Source organism: Sturnira hondurensis, unplaced genomic scaffold (genome assembly GCF_014824575.4).
Source record: "Sturnira hondurensis isolate 20B ecotype Veracruz unplaced genomic scaffold, ASM1482457v3 Scaffold0008782, whole genome shotgun sequence".
Lineage (NCBI taxonomy): Eukaryota > Metazoa > Chordata > Mammalia > Chiroptera > Phyllostomidae > Sturnira > Sturnira hondurensis.
The window spans coordinates 1757021-1783987 of record NW_028081413.1 but is presented as its reverse complement, the minus strand read 5'-3'; the positions used below and the strand labels follow the sequence as shown (position 1 = coordinate 1783987).

Sequence of the window (26967 nt, the reverse complement as noted above, 5' to 3'; positions counted from 1 at the left end):
GACATGATCCACTGAAAAGCACACGGTATCACTTCCGTGGGATTCCTGTCCAAAATGCATTATGCAAAATGCATAACCTGAACCGCATGGTATGAAACAAAAACAAACCCAAACTGCAGAAAAGTCTACAAAATGACAGGCCTATAGTCTTCAAAAATGCAAATGTCATAAAACACAAAGAATGACTAAAAAGATATGACAACTAAATGCAATATATGATCTGGGATTTGCTTTTGCTATGAAGGTTAGTAGTGGGACAATTAACAAAATATGAATAAAACCTGTAGATAGGATAAGAGTATTACAGTCTGTCTATGTTGATTTTCTGTGTATGTCCATCCTCATGTGCAGAGGGAGACAAGCGGAGGGACTGTGCATACACGCAAACATATATAAGCATCTATACATATATACACATCTGTACACACACAGATGTGTTACAGAGAGAGAAAAGGTGAAATGTGGTGAAATGTTAACACACAGAATCTGGGTTAAGGGTATTTGAGAATTATTTGTACTTGGTTTGAGACTTTAGATTTCAAATTACATCAAAATTAAAAGTTAATAGGAATTTTTTTTACATTCCTCTCCTCACTACAAACGTTTATCTAGAAAGAAATAATCTCCCTTCAGAGACTGAGAGCTTGAAGGACTAAGCACCATTTTTACTTAGTCTTGAAAGAGGAAGATTGAAGGATATAATTTAAGTTGTTTGCTGCCACCTAGAGAAGAAATTAAAGTCCACCCCAGACAATAGGAAGGACCTAAAAGAGGGTGTGAGTTTCGACAAAAGAGACACAAGCCCTGGATAGTGTAGCTCACTTGATTCTGTGTCATCCCGCAAACCGAAAGGTCACAGGTTCGATTCCCAGTCAGAGCACACGCCTAGGCTGTAGGTTCAGTCCCGGTTGGGCGGCATATAAAAGGAAACCAACAGACGTTTCTGTCTTATGTCAATGTTTCCCTCCCCTCTCAGAGAAATAAAATAAAGTGACACAAGCATGAGGCTGCTCCCTGGCACACGTCCCTTCTACATCCTGGAGCCGGACAAAGAGCCCCAGAGAGAATGGGGAAGCCCAGTGCAGGATGGGCTCTGCCTCACTGCACATCTGGGACTCTGGGAGAAGACTCCACACACAGTGCTCAGCCTACGCCTGACAACTACAGAGCAGTGATGCAGTGTGGCATATTTAAAGAGAGGCAGGGCCTGAAATATTCACTCACACACACCACACACACAAACCCACAATTCCCCATGGCTGGCCAGTGGCACGGAGGAGATTCAGAAGTTCTCACTTGCCCCTGTGAACTGGAAGTGGCCCTCCCCCCACCACACATCATCATGCCAACGGAACATGCACGTATACAAATGACCTCTACAACTGAGAGCCACTCTATTACACTATAGAAAATTCAGTAAATTCAAAATATTAAAATAATAATCACATTACAAATTTCTGTATTAGTTTTTCAAATATAGGGCTTCTAAAAAATTCCAGAGAACAAAGGAAAGCACCATCACTTTCTAATTAACTATTAGATCAATGAGAAAATAAGAATACAATAGCAACTTGTAGAGAACAATGGTGACACCACATACCAAAGAATGCAGTATCAGAGATAAAGCCATATTCGAAAACAAATTCAGAGCAACGATGCTTTTATCATATTGTTATGGGCTGAACTGTATCCTCCCAAAATTGATATGTTGAAGCCCTAACCCCCAATGTGGCTGTACTTCAAGGCAGGGCCTTTGAGGAGGTGACTGCAAATTAAATGAGGCCATTGGGTGGGTCCTAGTCCACAGAAGGGTGTCATTATAAAAAAAGGACAAGACATCAGAGGTCTCCTCCCCTCCTCCCCGCCCTATAATCCAGCTCAAACTGAATCACAAACTTAAATGTGAAATGCAAAATTGTGAAACATCTAAAAGAAAATATAGTAGAAAAATCTATGTGACCTTAGGTGTGGTAATAAGTTTTGATATCCAATACCAACAGCATAATCCACGAAATTAAAAATTGATAAGTTAAACTTTATTTCAAAAAAAACTTCTGCTCTGCCAAGACACAATGAAACTGCAAGTCATAGGCTGGGATAAAATATTTGCAAAACACACATCTGATAAAGAACTTGTATCTAAAATACACAAAGAGCTCTTAAAACTCAACAATAAGAAAGAGAAATCCAATTTTTCAAATGGGCAAAATATCTGAACAGACAACTCACTAACAAAAATATACAGATAACAAATAAGCATCTGAAAAGATACTCAACATCATAGTTCACTGGGGAAACGCACATTAAAATGAAATGAGACACCATACCGACAGCGCCAACTGCTGGAGAGGATGCAGAACAGCAGGATTCCATCGCTTCCCTGGTAGAAATGCAAAATGGTGCAGCCAGTTCAGAGCACAGGCAGTTTCTTATAAAGTTAAACAGTCTTATGTGATTCAGGAATTCTGTTCCTACATATTTACCTAAATAAACTGAAAATTTATGTCTACACAAAAATCTGCTCACAAATGTTTAAAGCAGTTTTTATTCATAATCACAAAAAAACTGGGAACAATAAAGATACCTTTCCATAGGTGAAGAATCTATGGTATATCCATAGAATGAAATGTTATTCCGCGACAAGAAAAATACCTATCAAGCCACAAAAAGACATGGATGAATCTTAGGTACATATTGCTAAGTGCAAACCCGCAGTCTGTGGAGACCACATACCGTATGATTCCAATTACATACCGTTTGGGAAAGGCAGAACTAGAGACAGTACGAAGATCGGCGGTGGTTCTGAGTTTGGAGGAAGAAGGGAGAGTTGAAGAAGAAAATCACACAGCAACTCTTTTTATTCCTATCCCCACCTGAGGACCTGCTTATTGGTTTTAGAAAGAGGGGGTGGGAGAGAGAGAGATAGGGGGAGAGAAACACCAATGTGGCAGAGAAACATCAATATGAGAGAGAAACATCGATCAGGTGCCTCTCACACGTGCCCCAACCAAGGACCAAACCCACAACCTAGATATGTGTCCTACTGGGATTTGAACCTGTGACCTTTCAGCCTATGAAACAACACTCCAACCAACTGAGCCACAGAGGCCAGGGCCACACAGGGTATCTTGAGGGTGGTAAAACTAGTCTGCATGATGCTGTAACGGTGGCTATATGACTATGCATTTTTGAATACCTGTAACTTCACAGCACAAAGAGTGAACCTTAATGATGCAAATTTTCAAAAAATTATTTAGGATGTAACAGAATCCCAGAAGAAATACAGAACACTCAAAGCAATCTAATTGTACTACAAGTATATGAAACAATTTCACTGAAGGGAGTGGAGGAAAAACATGCTACCTAAGCAACTTCAGAAGTGAGTGGAGAAAGACTACAGGCAACGGAAACTGCACACGAGCATAGCACTCCGGTTGATTAAGTTATATCCCCCGGGGGGCAGTAGAGGTCAACAATTTTGATATCACTACACATGTGTGGTGGAATTAAAGAATTAAGCAAATAGGCGGCCAGTGGTGACAGCCACATTTGTCACTGTTAAAGTGAAGGTTACTAAGAGCAAGGGGAAAAGGCTACAGTGATCCATGTGGTAATAAAGTCAGAGACATCGATGTGAAGTCATTTTTATCTTAATACATGTATGGATGGTCACATGTAGAAATATGCATAGATATGTATATAACAGGTTAGTATACATACAAATATTCCCATTCTCAGAAGTGTAGAATCTACAACTCCCCAGCAGCAACAAGCACACCTAACATCCAAATCCTGGTTTCTAATATTTTCAAATCAGAGGAACCAGGTTTCCTTGGAAAAAGGGCTCCACCTAGGACTCAGGTAGGACGATACATAGGTGAGTCAGGAGCATCTTGCAATGCCAGAAAGTAAGAAAGTGCTCAACAACTGCAACAAAACGAAACAAAACACAACGATGGAGGTTTGCCGAAGGGGCACAGGAGTCGACTGAGAGCTCCCAATGGCAGAAGCTGGAAATGTTTGAGCAAGAAAGTAAAGTGCTATTGGATTATAAAACAAAGTGCACAATAAATATCCATGAGTCTATACTGATATAAATAAATAAATGGGGAGAACAGACAAATCCCTATGCAAAATAATTCAAAATAATGTACCTAAATATTCTGCCTTCAAGGAGGTGAAGCCTAACTCCCTACTCCTTACGCATGGTCTGCACACGGCTCCTCCCAAAGACGAGAGCATGAAAAGGGGTAAAAACACAGGAGCATCACGGTGGACAGACCTGACCGACACTTCCTCAGCCAGGGGAGCAATGGTGGTAAATTATGCTGATAGGGTCCTGTGATGTAAAGGAAAGGCACTTTCACTCTGTGGTCTTCCAAGAACATACAACCCTAGCCAAATGATAAGAAAAATATGGCTTAAATCCCAACTGCTGGAAATTCTACAAAATGCCTGACCAGTACTCCTCAAAACTGCCAAGGTCATCATAAACAAGGAAAGTCTGAGAAAGCACCTTGTCGAGAGTAGCTTAAGGAGAAACGGAGGACTAAACATAATGTGGTACTCTGCACGGGACCCTGGAGCAGAAAAGGGGCATTAGGCAAAAACCAAATGTCTGAATAAAGTACAGACTTCAGTTAATAATATATCAATACTGGTTCATTAATTATAACTAATGGTATGATACTAATGTTAATAACAGGGAAAACTGGTTGCAGGTGTATAGAAAATCTCCATACTAGCCTTGTAATTTTCTGTAAATCTAAAATTATACTTAAAAAGTTAACTTTTAAAAAAAACTTCTAGATTAAAAATAGCAGAAAAACATGAACAAAAATAGGAATAAGAAATAGGAAATGTAAACAATAAGGAGAATTATTACTTAAAAATACTATGGTATCCCTGGCTGGGTGGCTCAGTTGGTTGGAGCATCATCCTATACACCAAAGTTTGTAGGTTCAATCCCCAGTCAAGGCACATACACAAATTCTGGGTTCAATCTCCAGTCTGTCTGTCTGTCTGTCTGTCTCTCTCTCTGCACCTCACTATACTTCCTCTCTCTTGAAAATCAATGAACATATGTTTGAGTGAGGGGTTTTAATAATAAAAAACAAAAATGCTCTGAAATATGAAATTTTGTGTTGTTGAAAATTAAAATCTCAGGTGTGGGGAAAAGGGGACTCTGGTCCACTGTTGGTGGGATTGCGACTGATACAACCATTATGGAAAACAGTATGGAATTTTCTCAGAAAACTAAAATTGGACTTGCCTTTTGACCCAGCAATTCCACTGCTAGGATTGTATCCTAAGAACCCTAAAACACCAATCCCAAAGAACATATGCACCCCAATGTTCATAGCAGCACAATTTACAATAGCCAAGAGTTGGAAGCAACCTAGGTGCCCGTCAGTAAATGAATGGATCAAAAAACCATGGTATATATACACAATGGAATTCTATGCCGCAGAAAGAAAGAAGGAGCTCCTACCTTTTGCAACAACATGGATGGAACTGGAAAGCATTATGCTGAGTGAAATAAGCCAGGTGTTGAAAGACAAATACCATATAATCCCACCTTTAACAGGAAGCTAAACAACAAAACAAACAAGCAAGCAAAATATAACCAAACACACTGAAATAGAGAGCAGGCTGACAGTGACCAGAGGGAAGAGGGGAGGGAATTTCAGGGGAAATAGGGGAGGGATTTAGAGGAACCTATATAAAAGATACATGGACAACAACTGAGCAGGGTGGAAATGGGAGGGAGGGGGGAGCACGGGGAGTGGGATGGGATGGGAGTAATAGACAGAAAACTGTACTTGAAAAATAATTAAATAAAAAAAAGATACAAAAAAAAGAAAATTAAAATCTCAGTGAAATGGATACTTTAAAGTCTCAGTGACATGGCTGTATTGCCAAAATTGACTCCAGAAGACTAGTAAACTGAAATATAATAGTAAATATGAAAGAAGCTGAAAAAATGTCAGAAAATTGCCTCCAAGGAATTATTTCAACCAGATGGTTTTTCCAGTGAAATTTTTCATATTTTTAGAGAACAAATAATCCACATGTTATATAAACTATTTCAAAGCATAGAAAATGAACAGCCAGCCCCATTTATTTCATGAAGTTAACAGAGCCTGACAAAGCACACATACATACATTTACCCCCAATCCCACGGCTACCCCAACACAATACACAGTCACGTGGGGGATGCCATCGGCCTCTCTCCCTCTCTCCCTCCCTCTCTCCCACACACATACACACACACAGGGCTTATCTAACTTATAAATGTAGATGCAAAAATTGAATAAATTCAGCCATTCAAGTTTGGTACTAAATTGAAAGAATAATACTTTATAACCAAGAAATATTGACCAAGGAATAAGAGACTCAGAGTTTAAATTTATTAAATTTAAAACATTAAATGAGTTTGTCAAGTAAGAAAATTTTTGTGATAAGTTAGATATTGGAATGCATTCAATAAATTTCAACACTAATCCTTCTAGTATTCTCAGAACATGAATAATTACTGAAAAGGACACAAAAATTAACATTATGACCAGAAGATCATAAACTAACGAGACCCAAAGCAAACAACTAAAGATACTTAGAATTAGTAAGGTAATTTAACTGTCACTGAGGGCTAGGAGGAATCAATGTACCAATGCCAGCTGTCAGGCAGAGAGAGGACAAATCCTCCCTTCTCCCACCTTCTAGTCCTACTCAGGCCCTCAACAGACTGAATGATGCCCACCCACGTTGGGAAGGGTAATGCGCTCCACTCAGTCCACCAATCCAAATGTTAGTCACTTCGGGAAACACCCTCACAGACACACCCAGAAACGAGGCTTAACCAGACATCTGGGTATCATAAAACTAACCATCACAAAGACTGGATGGATGGTGAAACCATTAGCCAAGATAGAGAAAACATACAATCAGAAGGAAAGAAGGGAGGGAGGAGAGAGAGGAGAGCTAGCAGGGAACAATGAATCCAGTAAAAATGCCACTATGCTATGAGTGGTCAACTGTGTCAGATGCTACAGAGATGTTAAATAAGATAAAAATTGGAAGTATGTCACTCAGTTAAGAATTCAGGAAGACTACTGATGAAGTAAGACCACTGATGATGCAGAAAAAGCACTTCACTGAGGAATTAAGAAGTTATAAGTCGACCAGGTAGCAAGCGTGCCTATGTTCCCCCGCCTTGCCCTCCTCCACACAGCCCCTGCCCCTGCCCTCTGGCCATCACCACAGTATCGCCTGCGTCTAGGGTTATGCATGCATGTTCCTTGATTAACCTCTTTACCTCCTTTCATCCAGTCCCCACTCCCTCCACCCCAGCATCAGTCTGTTCTATGTGTCCATGTCTCTGGTTCTATTTTGTTTGTCGTCTTATTTTGTTCATTAGATTCCACATGTAAGTGAGATCACCTGGTATTCGTCTGACTCACTTATTTCACTTAGCATCACCTCCAGGTCCACCCACGCTGTCACAAAAGATAAGTTCCTTCCTTTAACAGCCACGTAGCATTGCACTGTGTAAATGTACCACAGCTTTTTTACCCACTTGGGCACTTGGTAGATGGGCCCTTGGGCTGTTTCCTGATCTTGACTATTACAAATGACACTGCTATGAACACAGGGGTGTGCGTATTCTTTCTGATTGGTATTTCGGGATTCTCAGGATATATTCGAGAAGTCTGGCCTCTAAGGAGAGGAGGAAAATTGAATGGTATCTGTTTGGGGGTGGGATGAAGGACTGAGGGAGGAAGTTTTATACAGCTCTTGGATTCTGTTTAGGACCAGAAGATTTAACTATAGCAAACTGAAGGGAATGAGTCAGAAAAGAGAGAGGGTGACGCGCTTGGTGAGAAATGGAATGACTAATGGATCCACAGTCAGTGGCAGGGTGAAAGGAATGAAACGTTACTGACCTTGGCCTTCTAGAAGAGCACGTTCCCTCAGTCTAAGGCAGCAATTTTCAACCGGTGTGCCACGAGAGGCACAATGGCATGCAGCAGGAATTTTTAAAGCATGCAGTACTGGGTTCCTTCGTCAGGGGCACTGACTCTTTTCCCTTGGATTGCTTAAAAATGACAACAGCCAACACGACAATAGCTGTCCACTGTGAATAAGTCAAATCATACCTATTTTTTGGTCAGATCAGCAAAAAATATAATACTGACGGGCCGCAAAATTTTTGTAATTAGTTTACATGTGACACGAGATGAAAAAGGTTGAACATAGCTGATTCGGGGTAAGACTGAAGGGGACAGAGGGGCACTGAGTACAGTTCTGAGCCAGGAAGGCAGAGTCCGAAAGGGATTCCCACCCAGCCGAACTGTTTCCTTTGGAGAGTAAGACTGCCAAAGTGGAGAACTTGAAGAAGAGATTAGAAGGTTAAATATATAGTAACTATTTAAAATAGCCACTTTGGAGATGCAAAGGAAATTGCTAGGCAATACTGAGAATCACAGAGATTAAAAACCACAATTCCTTAGTTGTACCAGTTAGCACAGTTATACGATTTTCTCTTTCTGTCCTTTGCAAATCTGAGCAGAAAGAAACTATCAGATTCTTTGGTGGGGGGTGGGGGACAAGGGGTGGCATGGGGAGAGGCAGAATATTTAATCTTAACATCTAAAACCATAAGTATCATACACCTGAATTTCACAGAAAAGCACTTTGAAAGAGGTATTCACAGATCGTGAGAGGCATTGATTAATATGCTGCTGTTGTGTGCTTACACACACATAAATTTGGAGCCAGAAATATAAGAGGCAAATGTGACAAAGGAAAAAGAATAATGTCTATGAAAAACACCAAAAACAAACAACCCCTAGCACTGAATATATCTATCTCAGAGAGTATTGAATTCTATTTTTATTTATTTTTTAATTAATCTCAGTTCTTCCATTGTTTTTTTTAAGATTTTATTTATTTATCTTTAGAGGGGAAGGGAAGGAGAGAGGGAGAGAAATATCAATGTATGGTTGACTCTCGCGTGTCCCTTGCTGGGAACTGGCCTGCAACCCAGGCATGTACCCTGACTGGGAATGGATCTGCAATCCTTTGGTTCACGGGCCCGCACTCAATCCACTGAGCTACACCAGCCAGGGCTGAATTCTATTTTTATCCATCCGATAAATGCTAAAAACCAAAGGAAAACTGCTGGTATAGCAAAAAGTTTGGATTTTCACAACATTCTCTAGAAAAACTTAAAAGTGATCCCTTAAAAAGGGGTGGGATAAACCTTTAAAATATTACCAAGCCCTGGCTGGCCTGGCTCAGTTGATTAGAGCATCATCCCATAACTGAAACACGGAGGGTTTGATTCCCAGTCAGGGCACCTGCCTAGATTGCAGGTTTGATCTCGGGTTTGAGCACATAAGATCCCCGGTCCAGGCACATATAGGAGGCAACCCATCTTCATTTCAGTCTCACATCAATGTTTCTCTCTCTCTCCTTTCCTCTCTCTCTCTCTACACATTATGAAAAAATTTCCTTGGGTAAGGATTAAAAAAATTTTTTAATAAAAAAAAGTATCACCCTGGCTGGCATAGCTCAGTGGATTGAGCACAGGCCTGTGAACCAGAGGATAGCAGTTTGATTCCCAGTCAGGGCACATTCCTGGGTTGCAGGCCAGTTCCCAAAAGGGGACCCACAAGAGGCAACCATACATTGATATTTCTCTCCCTCTCTCCTTCCCTTCCCCTCTAAAGATAAATAAATAAATAAATAATTTAAGATGTTTAAAAATAAGTATCGCCAAGAAGATCTCTAGCAAGCACAATACTGTCTACCTCAAAATCTCAGTAAACTTGAAGTTATTAACTCTGGGCTATAAAGTCAAAATAGGGTGAAAACCAATTTATGTGGTTTTTATCTTTCAAATTCAAGGCCTCTTTTTATTCAGTACCTATAAATAAAACCAAATAACAACTCAACAACAAATGCCTTTTTTGCTATTGGTTATTTGTGCTGTGAGCAGGGGCCTAGGGTGTACTTCGTGCCTGGGGGGCTGCAGAAGAGGCTGGAGGCTGCCACTGCGCGCCACTCCAAAGTCCATCAAGTTCCTCTCAAATAAAAAGTTAAGGAAATGACTGGGAGACACTAAGAATACTACTCATCCTAAGACTTTGTCCCTTTTTTTTAAAGGAAAAAAATAAGAATAAAGGTAGAAAGTAGGTTTGGGTATGTTTGTACACGTGTGTGTTTAGAACTCAAATCCAAATACATCTGCCTCTAACATCCTCAAGAGCCTTCAGTACAGAACGTATTTTAACTAGATGCTGCCATCTACTGGACAATTTATAAGGGCTTTGTGCTTTCCTGGTAACAAAGAAAAAACATTCATGGAAGGAAACCGTGCAAAAGATTTGCTTTCATAATAAGCCTTATAGAAATATTTTACCTTAAAACTTACATATGTGCTTGATTTAAATAATTTTAATTAGTTAATATTTCATGTTTTTTTAATTAAGAGGTAACCACAGTTCAGGGAGTAACACGGGAAACTAATCTCAGAATGAAACAGATATAAGCAGTTTCACGCCACTTTATAACACGTTGTAATAGTAGGAATATGAGACTTTCAAAAATCTATGCTATGTGATCGAATTGAACTCTTGCATTTCTATTTATTTCTTTCATACTCTGCTAATAATACCTTTCTGAAATCACAGATTCCGAAAGTTTCCTCTTTTGGAGTAAGGCAATAATTATGCTATAAAAATATTTTTAAATGTGTAATTAAGTTAATAATGTAATCTAAAATAAATACTATCTCCTTTTGTTTTAAATATTTTTAAAGATTTTATTTATTTATCTTTAGAGGGGAAGGGAAGGAGAGAAGGAGAAAAATATCGATGTATGGTTGCCTCTCGTGCATCCTCTGCTGGAAACTGGCCTGCAACCCAGGCATGTGCCCTGACTGGGAATCGAACCGCAATCCTTTGGTTCACAGGTCTGCATTTAATCCACTGAGCTACACCAGCCAGGTGCTTTAAATATTTTTAAAAATTATATTTGTAACTGCTAAATACAAACCTGTGATATAAAGAGCCAGCAGAAAATTATTAAGAAATCTGCTTTCTATAAAAGACCAGTATAAAAAACTGATTAATTCTAAAATTAATTATTAATAAGATTAATTCTAATTAAATCTGAGGGAATTAATTAGAATTACTAAAATTAATTCTAATTCATTCTAATTAAATCTGAAAGCACAGGAATACAATAATATTCTCTCTTCCTTTGGGGGACTGGTCAAGTGTGAGCTAATCCAGACAGACGGTAACAAGAGTGAAGGGCGACAGACACTTGGTTCACCTGTCCTTTACTCCCAACTCTCGTACATCGGCCCCACTTTTGCATCTTACCTGCTCCGCCAATCCACAATAAATCAATTTTATAAATCTTATAAATATAAATAATATATAAATATAGATAAATGAAATATAGATAAATATTCAACACAAATAAACCTCATAAATCTTACCTGCTTTGCCAATATATAATAAGTGACTAAGAGTTCAAAAATCTAAAAACTGAAACTCTAATGTGATCATTTAAAGTGACGATTCTCTGAACATAATGTTCAAGCCCCTGGTAACTTCAGCTTTCAGCTCATTAGGTCCAACTAATTTCCATGTTGGAACATTAGTAATGTTCCCCTGGCTGGGCATTGAGAACCAGCCTGCAAACCAAAGGGTTGCTGATTCAGTTCCCAGTCAGGGCACATGCCCGGGTTACAGGCCAGTTCCCAGTAGGGGACGCATGAGAGGCAACCATACATTGATATTTCTCTCCCTCTCTCTTTCCCTTCCCCTCTAAAGATAAATAAATAAAATCTTATCTTAAAATTTAATAAATAAATCTTTTTTAAAAAAACCACCAGTACTACTCTAACATGACTATAACTGTCTATAGGGCCTACCGGAGTCACGTGACTCCAGAGCTACACCTGTAAGCTCTGTAAGTTTAAGCCAAATACACATGTCATGAGCCTTAAGCATTAATGTATTTGATAATTCTCATTTAATTTTGGAGAAAGGGCAACTGAAAACTAACATCTTGCCCCCCAAGGCCAAAAGTTCACTTGGTGGTAACTCTGTGACTGAAAAGGTTAATGTCAATAGGCCATTTTAGCTCTCACTGGTGTGGCTCAGTGGATTGAGTGTCGGCCTGAGAACCAAAGGATCACTGGTTCAATTCCCAGTCAGGGCACATGCCTGGATTGCAGGCCAGATCCCCCAGTGGGGGGTGTGTGAGAGGAAACCACACGTTGATGTTTCTCTCCCTGTCTTTCTCCCACCCTTCCCCTCTCTAAAAATAAATAATTTTTTAAAAGGCCATTTTCAATGCAGCAGTATTTTTGCCAGTATATGTCCTAGGGCAACAGAAATAAAGAAAAAATAAACAAATGGGACTACATTAAATCAAAAAAACTTCTACACAGCTAAAGAAACCATCATCGAAATGAAAACGGAGCCAAACTTATGGGAAAACATATTTGCCTACGATACTGAAAATGAGAGTTTGATTTCCAAAATATATAAAACACTCATATGACTCAACACCAGGAAGACAAACAATCCAATTTAAAAATGGGCTAAGGACCTGAACAGACAGTTCTCCAAGGAGGACATACCGAGAGCCAAGAGATATATGAAAGGATGAGCAACAACACTAGCCATCAGAGAGATGCAAATTAAAACCACAATGAGAAATTACCTCACACTGGTCAGAATGGCCACCATTAATAAATTAACAAACAACAAGTGAGGATTTGGATAAACGGGAACCCTAGTGCACTGTTGGTGGAATGCTGACTGGTGCAGACACCATACAAAACAGTATGGCATTTTCTCAAAAAACTAAAAATGGAACTGCCTTTTCATTGCCTTAAATCCTGGCAATTCCACTGCTAGGATTATATCCTAAGAACCCTGAAAAACCAATCCAAAAGAACCTATGCACCCTAATCTTCATAGCAGAACAATTTACAATAGCCAAGTGCTGGAAACAGCCTAAATGCCCCTCAGTAAATGAGTGGATCAAAAAATTATGGCACATTTACACAATGGAATACTATGCAGCAGAAAGAAAGAAGGAGCTCCTACCCTTTGCAACAGCATAGATGTATCTGGGGAGCATTATGCTAAATGAAATAAGCTAGGCAGTGAAAGACAAATACCATATGATCTCACCCTGAAGTGGAACTTCATCAACAAAACAAACAAGCAAGCCAAATACAACCAGAAACATTAAAATTAAGAACAATTTGACAGTAACCAGAGGGGAGGTGGGAGGAGATAATGGGGGAGAAGGGAAGAAGTATTTTCAGGAACAACTATAAAGGCCACATAGACAAAACCAAGGGGGGTTGGGGGGTGGAAGCAGGGGAGGGAGGTGGGGATGGCTGGGGTGGGGGAGTGGTGGGAAATAAATGTAGACAATACTTGAACAACAATAAAATAAATAAATAGATAAATACATACATACATACATAAAATTTTAAAAAATAAAAACGAATCCTTCTTTGCCTAGCTTCTGGTGGTTCTAGAATCCTTGGTGTTCCTCGGTTTGTAACTACATTATTCTAATCATTACCTATATCTTCACATGGTCATCTTTCCTATGTCAGTGTGTCTCTGCGTCTCTATTAGTCTTCCCATAAGGATACCAATTATCAGATTCAGGGCCCACTCTGATTTAGTATGACCTCATCTTAACTAATTGCACATGCAGAGATCCAAATAAGGTCACATTCTGAGGTTTTAAGTGGACATGAATTCTTCGGAGGGACACTACTGAACTCACTACAGACAGGATCTGGCCAGCGCCGTTCTCTCTCTGCATGGAGACAGACCCAAGCAGCTTCTGAGCTCTCACTGCTGGGACTGGGAAGGCACAAACCTGAAGGAATTTCATCCACATCACAACTCATGCTAAAGAGTTGCAGTAGCCTGTATCAGGTTCTTGGGATTCTAAAATGTTAAGCATTCATTTTGTAAAAGACAAATGGATTCCAGGATTCTCAGAGAAATCAGAAGCCCCTGCTTGAAGCCTATCTAATGCCCAACCAATATGAGATGACCACTTATGTGATGTAGTTAAAGGATTTCAAAAGTGTCCTTCCAAAAAATACCAACTGCTTCCCAATCCCTAAAGGTTTCACCACTATGTAACTTAAATAGGTTACATGAATCCATAACAGTTCTATACAAGAAGAAGAAGATAAAGGAAGATGAGGAGGAGGAGAGGAATCACAAATATACACACACACAGGTGGAGAAGTAAAAACATATGTGCAAAATTAATTGGCTGGTCTTTTAAAAAGAACTGTGAAAGACCAGAAAACAGGACAAACCAGTAATGAATTTTTATGAAAGGGGCTGCAGAGACCAGAGCTACCTCACAGGAGGCCCTGGCCTTCAGGGGACTGTCAGCATAAACTGGGTGTACAGAGGCAGCTAAGACACACGGGAAGTAAAGCAAAGACATGCTTTGTCTATTCCCCAACTTTTCACTGCCTTGTCCCCCACCTTTGAGCAGATATAAACCTTACTTAAAAACTCTAGAAACATACCTAAACTTGAGATAGTTCCAAATAATCCTACCTAATGTGATCATTTCCTCTTAAAAAAAACTCACAAAGAAAAAGAAAAAATAATTAGCTCAGCGAGGGACTTCCGCCAAGATGAAGGCATAGGTGGAAACACTGTGCCTTCTCCCACAACCAAGTTTGAATACAACAAAGGTTTGGAGAACAAAGACACAGCCACAAAACAGAAAATTGAATTATACGGAAGTCCGACAACCACTCACCGTTCAACGGGGACGGTAAGAGGGGCAGAGCCAGCAGCAGAGCAGGGTTGGGCAGGACAGATCCCCAGACCCAGGGGCGCAAGTGGCCCGGACCCAGTCAGGGTGTGGGGCAGACTGACCTCGGTCGCACATTTGCGCACAGTAAGATGGACCACGCAGGCCCCAGGGGGCAAGGGCTGATGGCGGTGGCACACTCGCGTGCAGTGGGACTAGGCAAGTGGGCCCGGTGATGGTGGCAGCTGCAGCACCTGTGGGGGCAGAGGGACACCATTGTCCCTCGTTGACCCCGCCCCCACATACAACGTCACAACCCAGCTACTGAGTTGCCCTGCTCTGGTGAACACCTAGGGCTCCAATCCTGCTACAGAACAGGCACGAACAGCCCAAAAGATGGCGCAAGAAGAACTCAAAGTCCCAGAGCCAATAACTCTAAGCGACCGAGAAATTGCCAGCCTCTCAGAAGCACAGTTCAAGCCACTGTTTATCAGGATGCTCACAGAACTGGTTGATTATAGTCACAAATTAGAGGAACATATGAAGGCTAAACTAACTGAAATGAAAGGAGATGTCCAGGAAACCAATAGTGATGGAAAGGAAACTGGGACTCAAATCAATGGAATGGACCAGAAGGAAGAACAAAACATCTAACCAGAAAGGAATGAAGAAATGAGAATTCAAAAAAATGAGGAGAGGCTTAGGAACCTCCAGGACATCTTTAAACGTTCCAACATCCGGATTATAGGGGTACCAGAAGGGGGAAAGAAACAGCCACGAGTGGAAAACGTATTTGAACAAATAATAAAGGAGAACTTTCCCAGTCTGGCAAAGGAAATAGACTTCCAGGAAATCCAGGAAGCTCAGAGAGTGCCAAAGAAGTTGGACCCAAGAAGGAACACACCAAGGCACATCATAATTACATTAGCCAAGACTAAAATGAAGGAGAGAATCCTAGAAGCAGCAAGGGATAAGGGGACAGTCACCTACAAAGGAGTACCCATCAGACTGTCAGCGGATTTCTCAAAAGAGACCTTACAGGCAAGAAGGGGCTGGAAAGAAGTATTCCAAGTCATGAAATCCAAAGACCTACAGCCAAGATTGCTTTATCCAGCAAAACTTTCATTTAGAATGGAAGGACAGATAAAGTGCTTCTCAGATAAGGTCAAGTTCAAGGAGTTCATCATCACCAAGCCCTTATTATATGAAATGTTAAAGGGACTTATATAAGAAAAAGAAGATGAAAAATATTAACAGTGAAAGTACAGCAAACTCACAGTTATTAACAACCACACCTAAAACAAAAGCAAACCTAGAGGACAGCTAGATCAGGAGTGGAACCATAGAAATGAAGATCACATGGAGGGTTAGCAACAGGGGAGTGGAAGGAGGAGAACGGGGGAGAAGACACAGAAAATAGCATAGACAGTAGGTAAAAAATAGACAGGGGGGAGGGCAAGAATAGTGGGGGAAATATAGAATCTAAAGAACTTGAGACACCTGGTCAGAAACTAAAGGGGAGAATGGTGGGGAAGGGAGTGTGTGGGTGGAGGGGAATGAAGGGGGGGAATAGAACAACTGTAATGGTATAATCAATAAAATATATTTTAAAAAAAGAAAAAATAATTAAATTGGGAATTTTACCTTAATCCAAATATTCTATGCCTCTTAGATGAGTCAATTTCACTCACCAACAGTTTCTTCTGATGCGGCAGTCAAAGCTAGAAACTTTTTTGTATTTTCCATTTCCTCATTACTTGACAAGGCGTCACTATTTTTTGCAGACTAATGAAAGAGAAATGAAAGTTTAAATATGAGAAAAGAAAGCAACATTGATATTTTGTTAAATTTCAATGAGGTTTCCAATTGTGCATATACAAACAAGACAACTCAGACCATTTTTATTCCTTTAATTAAGAACTCCATTAATGTCTCCTGTCCCCTCAAAACTGTCAACGAACACTCACAAAGAGCACTGGAGTGTGTGTCTACCATCATATCACAATTACCTTGCTTAACGTTTCTTAAGATTGTCTAATATTTTTATAACTAATGAGGCTATCATCAAATTACAATTTCAGATATTTTAAGATTACTACTATATTTTATTATGCTTCCTTCCAGTTATAATTCTTGTTTCCAAGGCAAAAATTTGCTTTGAGATTCAATAGAAATAAGTGATAGGCTAATATTTTTCTGTTAAAATTTGCACAGACTATTTCCTTAGTTTAAAGCACTGCATTTTGTGTGTTGCTTTCTTTCTGTCCTAGTGGTCTTCCTGGGAAACTTGTAAAAATGTATTCTTAATTGCTGTATTATTAACTCATATTATTGACTGGGAAATTTCCTCCAAAGTCAGTCATTTGATCAAGGTGGAATTTGTCAAAACCAGTTATTATAATGTTCCTCACCTTAAAAGTGCTCTCCTTTGAGGGGCAAAGTTCAAGTGTGAGCTAATAGCTATACATCAAGTCAGTGCTCACATCTGGTCAACATCCACCCCTCGATACTACAGAGAATAAGAGGTCCAAGAAGGCCAAGGACAGATAATCAAGCACTAGAAATATTAAGACACAAGCAAGGAGAGCATGGTCCCAGACCCTGAGTCTCAACCACTTTACAGCTTCCCGAAGGGATCTTGACCAGCATATGAAATGATGAACTCTCCCACTTACTGGTCGCAAAAGTTGACTCAAATAATAATGAGAACAGGGAGGTTAGATTTTGTGTATTTGTACATTTATCTCCAAAATGTAAACTTGCTGAAGAAAAGCAACTATACATGCTTAATGAAAGGAGGCATCACACGCCTTTCTAGTCTGGAGATGGAGGAGCCCCGGCCAACAGCGGTAAGAGGCCTGCTGGGCTGCGGTCACAGGGCATGAACGCACCCATGCCGGGGCAGGGCCTGAGTGCTGAAAAGTGACCTACCTCCACAAAATGGATCAGTCAGCGCAGACCACACTAATAACTACCACAGTCCGTGCTCTTCTTACTCAAAACAGAGGAAATTGCTTCTTACATGTCAGAATGTGGTTATACAATTCTTACCTTAAGGTCTTCCCACAGCTTTATTCTCATTTCTAGACCTTGTTTCTTAATTTCCTTTTCTCTATATTGTTTCTTCACCAATATTTTATCAAGCTTCTTCATCTTCTGAATAGCATCTTGAAGTTGAGAATCTAATTCTTTTAATTCGGGTTCATCTATATTGTGTTGAAAGTAGGAATAAGCTTGAAGTTTAGCAAACCTTAAAGCTTTGTTTTGTTTTATTTTTACTATTTCTTCTTTCATTCAACAAATGTTTATGGCTGATAGTAATAGCTAACACAGGTCAAGTGTCTTGATTTTCAAGTTGCTTTCACATGTATTTTTTCACATAACTATCTAACAATCCTGCAAAATAGACATGTTTCTCTAGAGTTGAGATAGATGGGCCCTTTTAAATAGCTAATAAATTATAGCACTGAACCCAAAAGTGGGTCTTGTATGATTGTATACCCCCAATTCTTTCTCTTTCATTCTGCTATACCTTCTACATTCATGATTAACAAGTATGGAGTAAGACCAAAACCCCATCCCAGAGCTGCTTCAGACTAACCGAAAGAGAAGGCATGTGCACGGTGCTGCGGTAAAACACAGCATGCCGTAGTGACACAAAAAGGTTCCGACACACAGAAACACGTTCAGAAAAGTGCTCCGTGTAACCAGACACCTTTATCTATGCCCCTCCCACTTGTTCTGTTTTCTCAATGTACCTAAAATGTTCTTGAGTTGTGGATAATTCCTAATAACTTGTTTCAAATTAAGAACTCTATAGAAACTTTTCTCATCATAGTGGCTAACATTTATAGTTACCTGATAGGCACAGTGTTAAGTGCTTTATTTACACGCATTATCTCACTTAATTCTCATCATAACCCTGTGAGGTGCTATAATTATTGTACCCTTTTACAAATTTGTAGCCTGAGGCTAATGTGTAACTGGGTTACACACATATCCAAGATGATATAACTAGTAAGTGGCAGGGTCAGTTTCCACCCAGATCTGTCTGACTCCCAAGCCAAAGTGCTTCACCACTAGGTAGGTAATACTTACTCTGTGAAGTCTGACAAAGGATAATAATCTGGCAATAAGCATAAATGCTCAAATACTAAAGTCTCAACTACCCCAGTTTAGATCATTAGAAATGGCATATTATGCTAACAAAGGCCAAATTTTGTGACTTTTGGAAATCCAAAGAGTTTTTGGTTTGATGGTTTTCTATAATGTATATTACTCTCCCTTTAAGAAAAATAAAATATTTTTAGAGGCCTTTTTTTTGAATAAGCTTATTCAAAAAAACTTTTGATGGCCCTGGCTAGTGTGGCCCTGGCTGAAGTGGACTGAGCTCTGGCCTGTGGACCAGAGTCGCTGGTTCGATTCCCAGCCAGGGCATATGCCTGGGTTGCCAGCCAGGTTTCCAGTAGGGGATACTTGAGAGGTAACCATACATTGATGTTTCTCTCCTTCTCTTTCTCCCTCCCTTCCCCTTTCCAAAATTAAATAAGTAAAATCTTTAAAAAAAAGAATACTGATTAATACTGATCATATTAATAAAGAGGCTCTGCAAATCTTATTGCTTACGTACTTCAAATGCAACAGCCTCTAGTGCTAATTCCCAAGTGCAAATCCGAGCCTTCTCAGGCTCCATGTACAAAGGTGGTCTATATAGCAGGCATTCTGAAGTAATTCATGCTGTACTGAAACACAGGGAAGGGTCATCAAGGAACGTGTATAAAGGACCCATGGACAATGCCAAAGGGGGGAAGGATTGAGGGTAGGAGGTGGGGGTGGGTGGGGCAAGAGAAAGTGGTGGTGGAATATGGAGACAACTGTACTTGAACAACAATTTTAAAAAATGCATCAATTGTCAAAAAAACATACAAATACAATGAAATTGGGTGATAGCTAATCTCAACTACAATATCTTGTTTCCTGATAACGGTAAGCCTGAATCACCTGGCCTAACTTTGGGAGCTGACTTTATCCCAAACATATTCTAAATCATCAGTTTGCACAATTTATGAATCTCAGCTTCCCTTTACAGCCTTAAAAATTACTCAAAACCCAAAATAGCTTTTGTTTATATGAGTTATATCTATTAATAATTGTAATACTAGAAATAAAAATTTAAAATAGTATATATTTATTCATTTTAAATAATAAGCATTACTACTAATTATATATTAACATAAACAGAACACTTTGACAACTATATTTTTTAAAAATATTAAGAGGAATGGCCTTGTTTTCATTTTTGAGTATCTGGCTTAGTAGAAGACGGCTGAATACTTATGTTTGCTTCTGAAGTCAATCTATTGCAATCTGTTATTTTAGTTAAAGTGTGTGAAGAAAATCTGGCCTCACACAGACACGTAGCAGGAAAGAAGAAGACAAATTTAATAGCCTTTTCATATAGCAGTGAATATCCTTCTTTGACACTGTATAAATCTACAGGGGTTGTTCTCTAAAAGGTGAGTTATAATGAAAAATCTGTAACAGTATCAGTGAGCTTTTTGTATTTGTTCCATTAAAATCCATGGATCCATCTATCATGTTAAAGGGATCTTTCACCCTACATTGGTCATTTGGAAAACAGTGGTTCGGTTTTATTTTACTGAATTACGTTGACCTTCAAACTGTTAACATATTTTAGTACACAATATCAAAAAAAATCACATTTGTTAATATGGCCACCAATTTTTATCAGAAAAGTCCATTCAGGACAACAGGGGTTCAATTCCCCAGTGGGGAGCCAAACACAAGCAACATCGAAGGGCTGGGAAGCTGTTGAGCTCACACGGACATACACAAGTTCTCCAAAATTCTAATTTTCACTTGAAAGTTTATTCAAATTTTATCAGTGACAAAAAATACTGTCAATTGTCTTCCTTGAGTTAATAGGCTCATTTTATTTTTTTTAAATGAACGCCAAATACCCGTCTGAATGATAACAGTTTTTCTGTTCGTCATTCTTTAAAGTAAAAATGATGCTCCATTTAAAAAGTGGCCAATTCAGCTCTCAGCTTAAACTATCACACAAGTCTCTTCCTCAACACAGCCGTCACATTTTGGAATACAGCAGAATTGCTTTATGTGTATCTCCCATTCTAACACACAGGATATTAAAAATATACTCTTTAAAAAGTCAAGGTCTCATAAAATTATTAATTTGTACTGCTCCAAAGCCTTTCTTGAGTGACACTGGCTATTTCTTTTTCCTGCCAGTGCCTGGTCCTGAGGATTACAATGACTAATAGCATGATTCAAAGCCATTGCCTTGATTCATACTAAGGCACCAGCAATTTTCTTACCAGATTTTATTTATTTACTTTTAGAGAGAAAGAGAAAGGGAGGGGGAAAGAGAAGGAGAGCAGCAGCAAGGCAAGAGAGAAACATTAATCAGTTGCCTCTCACCGGCCTCCAACCGTGGACCCGGCCCGCAACCCAGGCACGTGCCCTGACCGGAAACCAAAATGGTGACCTTTCAGTTTGCAGGACAACACCCAACCCACTGAGCCACACCACTCAGGGAAAAATATCAGCGATTTTGCCAACATTGCTTTTGTACCATCAGTGCAAATGCCCATTCACTGGGCAAGAAAGCAAATAGATTATTTCAGTACTATGATAAACTATATTACTAGTATATTATGTCAAGTATTATAATGAAAGTAGTTTTCACTTTGCAGAGCCCCTGAAAGGGTCTCACGAGACCCTCAGAGCTCTGTGCCCACGTTCTGAGAACTGCTGTTCTATTTCACTCTGACCAGTGTTAACTTAATACCCATGAAAAAAGAAGTCTTTTAAAATCCAAAAGTGACTACGATCAAGTGGGATTATCCCTAAAAAAAGTATAAGTTACAGCATATATTTTACTGTACAATTTCAGTCATAAAAAAAGATCAATAATAACTCATGTAATAAAATGCAGAAATATTTCGTACTTGATTAATGTAAAATGGTCACAATAACAATTTTATTAAATGACATATTTTTCTAAGTATATTGAAGGACTCTTAATATTCTTCTAAATAATAACTGATGCTTGCTTATTCACAAAGTAATGACTCATTTTTTAATTATTCTACTTAACTGATAAAAAACATATCTAATTCTAATATTTTAACATCTATAATCATCATTAGCCATCACCTACCTGAACATTTAGAGATTATTTGAGGTTGAACCCAATTCAAATCTTTACCTGACCCCTCTCCAGCCAGTTTTGTTTTCTCAGTGTACTTTTCTCCTTTATCATCATCGCGGCTTCTACTTCCCTCTGGGTTACTGCTTAATGAGTGGCCCTCTTCATCAGAGTTCAACTTGATTGCACTATCAACCTAAAAATTATTTCCAAAGAAACATTTTTCAAAAATAATGTATGAAAAAAAATAATAATGTATGGTTTTAAACTTTAAATTTCTGGACTATTTTAGATAATGGAAGCATATAAGGGAACACACATACATTAGCATTAAAGTATTCTAGGAAAATAACACTTTTTAATTAAATGCAACTTAACTACACAGTTAAATCTAATAAGAATTTGCACCAAAGAAATATGCACCATTCTGTAGCAATTTCTAGCACTAATGGAGAAAAGTCAGGAATCAGTCCTGAAGAGAACTGCTGCCGGGCAGGCTCTGGGCATGAGGCGTGACGGCCCCTGCTCCCTGAGCTCACACTCAGACGTAGAGTCAGAAGTCAAGCCGTGCTGTCCAACACAATACCACAGCCACCAGCCACATGTGACTGGCTACTGAACAGCTGGAAAGTGAATAGTCTGAATTGAGATGTGGTTCTACTGAACTTCTTCACGCAAGAATCATGTGCTTTGGTGATTAATTTATTTTTATGCTATTCACAGTTTTCCTATTTCATTATGGCTTCTCTTTCCATTTTAGGAAAGTCCCTTTTGAAAACACCACAGCTGTGTTTTCCTGGGAGAGAACAAGAAAAGACATTCATGGCTGAGTCGGGAGAAAAACAGGGATCATAGGGCCCTGAGGACTGCGCAGGGCAATGAGAGTCAAGGTGGAGATGAATGCAGCCCAAGGGAGAGAGAAGCAGCCACTTCTGAGAGAGGGACCTTTTCCCTCCCAATGGACAGACTGACTGCTCCAGCCCTTGTCCTCAGTCTCTGCATCCTGTGATCGCTGCCTCCTATTGTAACTGTGGCCCCTTGTGAATCTCCAAAGCAGAAGGTTGGTGGTACTGAGAATAAACTGCCAGGGATACAGGACTGCAGGAGCATCTCTGTTCACCTGAACTAGTGCATAAACCCCAGCAGAAATGAGCTGAGTCCGTGATGTGACAATCATAACCACCATTTATTGATGAATTACTACTAGCCATGCCCTGTGCTAAGTGCCTTACACACACGGCCTCCCTCATTCCACACGATGACCCTATGGTAAAGGCACTGCTACCTGGCTTGATGGAGAAGAAAACAGATCCAGCACAGAATGAAACTAGCGGAGGCCCAACTTATAAACAAACAAAACAATGCCTACTCTACGTAATCTCAGAGGTGTTAAAGACGGTTCCCTCTCCAAAAACATACATCTATCAAGGGCCAGGTAAAACCTGAAATTCCATAATATCCAGTAAACCCTTAAGGCTACATAGTTCTGTGAAAATGCTGAAATTGCTGGGAAAGGTCACATGAGTCTTGTCAGCCATTTATATCACAGCAGAAGTGAATTTAGCCGACCTTACCATGAAACTGAGTTTTTATATAGAATGTACAAAAGATAACTAGATGTTCACAGTATACTCAGATAGCACACTTTAGGATACACAAAGACCTCTCACATTTATCACCCCATGCAATTCTGACTCTTAGAACAAGCAACAAGGCAAAAAGATGAACTGGAGGACAAAAGGCAAACTTGGCCCATTTCACAATTTTACCCACAGTGCCCCACCCAGCTTCCCTAGCCCATTCACCGCCCACTGGCCTCTCTGTTCCCTACCCTCCGCTCTTCTGCCCTGTGGCCTGTGTGCACGACTTTCCTTTCTCCTTCATTTTCAAAGCCACTTTCCACCTCCATTTTTCATTGCTCCACATCCCCCACTCCAAACCTTGCATGTTAGTCCCAGGAAAAGTAAATACCCTATAAAAACCTTCCTGACAATTAGATTACCTACCTGAGAGATGTGAGATTTTTAAACAAATTACAACTATAGGTTCTTTTGGTAAAAATATTCATAAGCAACAATAAACCAAAATTTTTAGAATGAGAAATCTATTATTACTAAAGAAATTTCATTAAAAATGTAGCATTTTAAACTCATTTTCTGCCACATAGAAAAATTTGGTAAGATATTAATAAAAGCCAGATTTGAACAATAGAACTAATCAAAATCCCAGGATTCGTTATTCTGACAGTATACAAGGTTTCTTAATCATTGACTCATTTGCAATCAACAGTCAGCATGCAGTGCATCTGTGACTTTCTCCCCCGGCCTAACACAAATCTTATCTTCCATGAACTTGTTAACACAAATCACAATTTTTAGGAGGCTTTCCTTTTATAAAGTTATCAAAGCCCTGTTAACTTACAAATATGGTAGAGTTTTAACAGTAGCTTAGTGGGTTAAAATGAAATCTTACTTGGTTACCGATACTTCTCTTCTAAATAAGTCTTGAACAAAGCCATATTAATCTATGTATTGAAACCTGTGTGTCAATACTGTGAAGTTGCTGCTTTACACAAAATCATCACCCAGGAATAAATAAGCAGAAACACTAATTCCATGCCACTCTACCTACATAAAGTGGGAAAATCTTCATTCTAAATTTACTGAACACATATTTTGTGAATACTTACTATGTACCAGACTTTATGCTGAATGCTATGAATAACACAGAAAGGACTGAGTTGAAGAACTGAAACCAGTAACTAAGAAGTATTGAATACTTACTAAGTGCTAGTCACTATTCTAAGAACTTTAAACATTGTATGTCATTTTATCTTTAAACCATACCTATGAGGTTTGAACAGATGAGAAAATTGACAGAGTCAAAGCAATTTTCCCCAAATCACATAAAATATGGGCAGCGGAACCCAATTTAAACCCTAGACTCTAGAGTTCAGGTTTATAATTACCATGCTTGGAACTAAAGAACCTAAAGTTGTTTTCAGATTCCAATTTTGGGTCTCTGGAAAACTGAATGAACTAAAACCCTCCATCTACTTATAAATACATAGATGAGCTCACAAGAACATTAGGGAAATTGCCAGTAGACAGACATTAAAAGGAAACTGAAAACTAGTAACAGGAGCCTTATAAATCCTTAAAGCAGCTGCCCTCGTTCCTGGCTGGGGTTGGGGGGGGAGTAGAAGTAAAAAAGAGAGACAAATGAGAATGTGCTGGCCTCAGAAAACAATGGGCTTAGGTTTTAACACACAATGGTAGGAGAATAGGCCTTGGATTCCATGCAAGACAAGAAGATGACTGCCTTGACCAGTGTACTCAGCAGGTTAGAGTGTCATCCTGCAAACCAAAAGGTTGCCGGAGGGCATATGCCTGGGTTTCAGTCCCAGTTGGGGGCATTCCAAAGGTAACCAATTGATGTATCTCTCTGACATTGATGTTCCTCCCCCTCTCTTTCCCCATCCCTTCCCCTCTCTCTAAAAATCAATACCTTTAGCCCTGGCTGATGTGGCTTAGTGAACTGAGTGTCAGCCTGCAAACCAAAGGGTCACTGGTTCGATTCCCAGTCAGGACACAAATCTGGGTTACGGGCCAGGTCCCCAGTAGCAGATGCATGAGAGGCAACCACACACTGATGTTTCTCTCCCTCTCTTTCTCTCTCCCATCCCCTCTCTAAAAATAAATACATGAAATCTTTTTAAAAAAACAAGAAAAAGAAAATCAGCATCTTAAAAAAAGGGGGCAGGCAAGGAGATGGAGAGGAACCTTCCCATTTCCACTCCATAAAGCTAGATGCCCCAAAGAGGTGTATCCTCAGTGAAAAATACATCTAGTCAAAAGCACAGGGTAAGAATGAAGACACAAGTATGAAAAGCCTTCCCTGAGATTTGCAACTACAAGGTCATGCTTCATGTGGGTTTGGGTTCCAATTTATATTATTCGTGTGCTCTGGGATGCTTAAAGCTGAAAAACTGGCTAAAAAAAGAGAGAGAGAGGGAGGGAGGAATTCATGCTCATGTTATATCTCCGAGGCATCCAGCAGAAGCACACACAAGCCTGCTCAGGAAGACACAGTTTCGAATCAGGTTCCATAAAATTCCCAGCTACATTCCAAAAGTTTAAAAGTCATGAACATGTTACCAACAATAACCAAGAATCACAATAAACAAAAATTAAGATATTAAAATGTCGATAAAGATAATCATAAATATTTTATTTGGTACTTTTAAAATTAAAAAAAGAGATCAATATATGGTAAAGAACAGACAGACCAAAAAGAAACTAAAAAGAACTTTCAGAAATTAAAACTATATCATTAATTTAAAAATCCAGTAGACAGATTAAAGAGCAGATTTGATATAAAATAAGAAATAATTCAAAATTACAGAATACATGTTAAAAATGCCCCTGAATAAAGTGCAGAGAAATAAATGAATAGAAAATATTTAAAAGAACATAACAGACATGAAGGATAGAGGGAAAGATTCTACAGACATTTAATATGACTTCCAGGATGACAAAATAGAAAAAAATGACATTTTTGAAATATTTGAAATGTGAAAACACAACAGCTAAAAAATTTTCAAACTAAATGAAACATACAAATTCTTAGATTGAAGAATTACTAGTCTCCAGAAAGGTAAACTAAATAACCTCATACATAGGTAAGTAATAGTAGATACAGACAAAGAGAAAACAAAGCAATCAGAGAAAAACATCTAAACTAGACAACCCACACTCAAATAAATATTGGGCTTACCAAAAGCCTTCTCATTGGTAGCAAAAGAGACTACAAAAAACCTAAACATAAAACAGAAAACTTTCAGAAAAAAACATGAGAAAATCTTTGGAATCTTGAGTTAGACAAAAAGTTCTTACACACAACAAAAAAAAATGCAATCTTCAAAAGAAAAAAATTAATAAGT

General features: G+C 39.1%; 1 protein-coding gene across 4 annotated transcripts in view; it reads right to left on the bottom strand.

Moving 5' to 3' along the window:
• FSIP1 (fibrous sheath interacting protein 1) overlaps window positions 1-26967 on the bottom strand; it is a 205051-nt gene that overhangs the window by 161913 nt on the left and 16171 nt on the right. For all 4 annotated transcript variants that reach the window (XM_037056100.1, XM_037056099.1, XM_037056102.1 and 1 more), the window contains exons 3-5: window positions 22038-22221; window positions 17888-18042; window positions 16528-16621 (exon numbers count right to left, since the gene is read on the bottom strand). In XM_037056100.1, the coding sequence (XP_036911995.1) occupies window positions 16528-16621; window positions 17888-18042; window positions 22038-22221 (433 nt within the window). The remainder of the gene's footprint in view (window positions 1-16527; window positions 16622-17887; window positions 18043-22037; window positions 22222-26967) is intronic.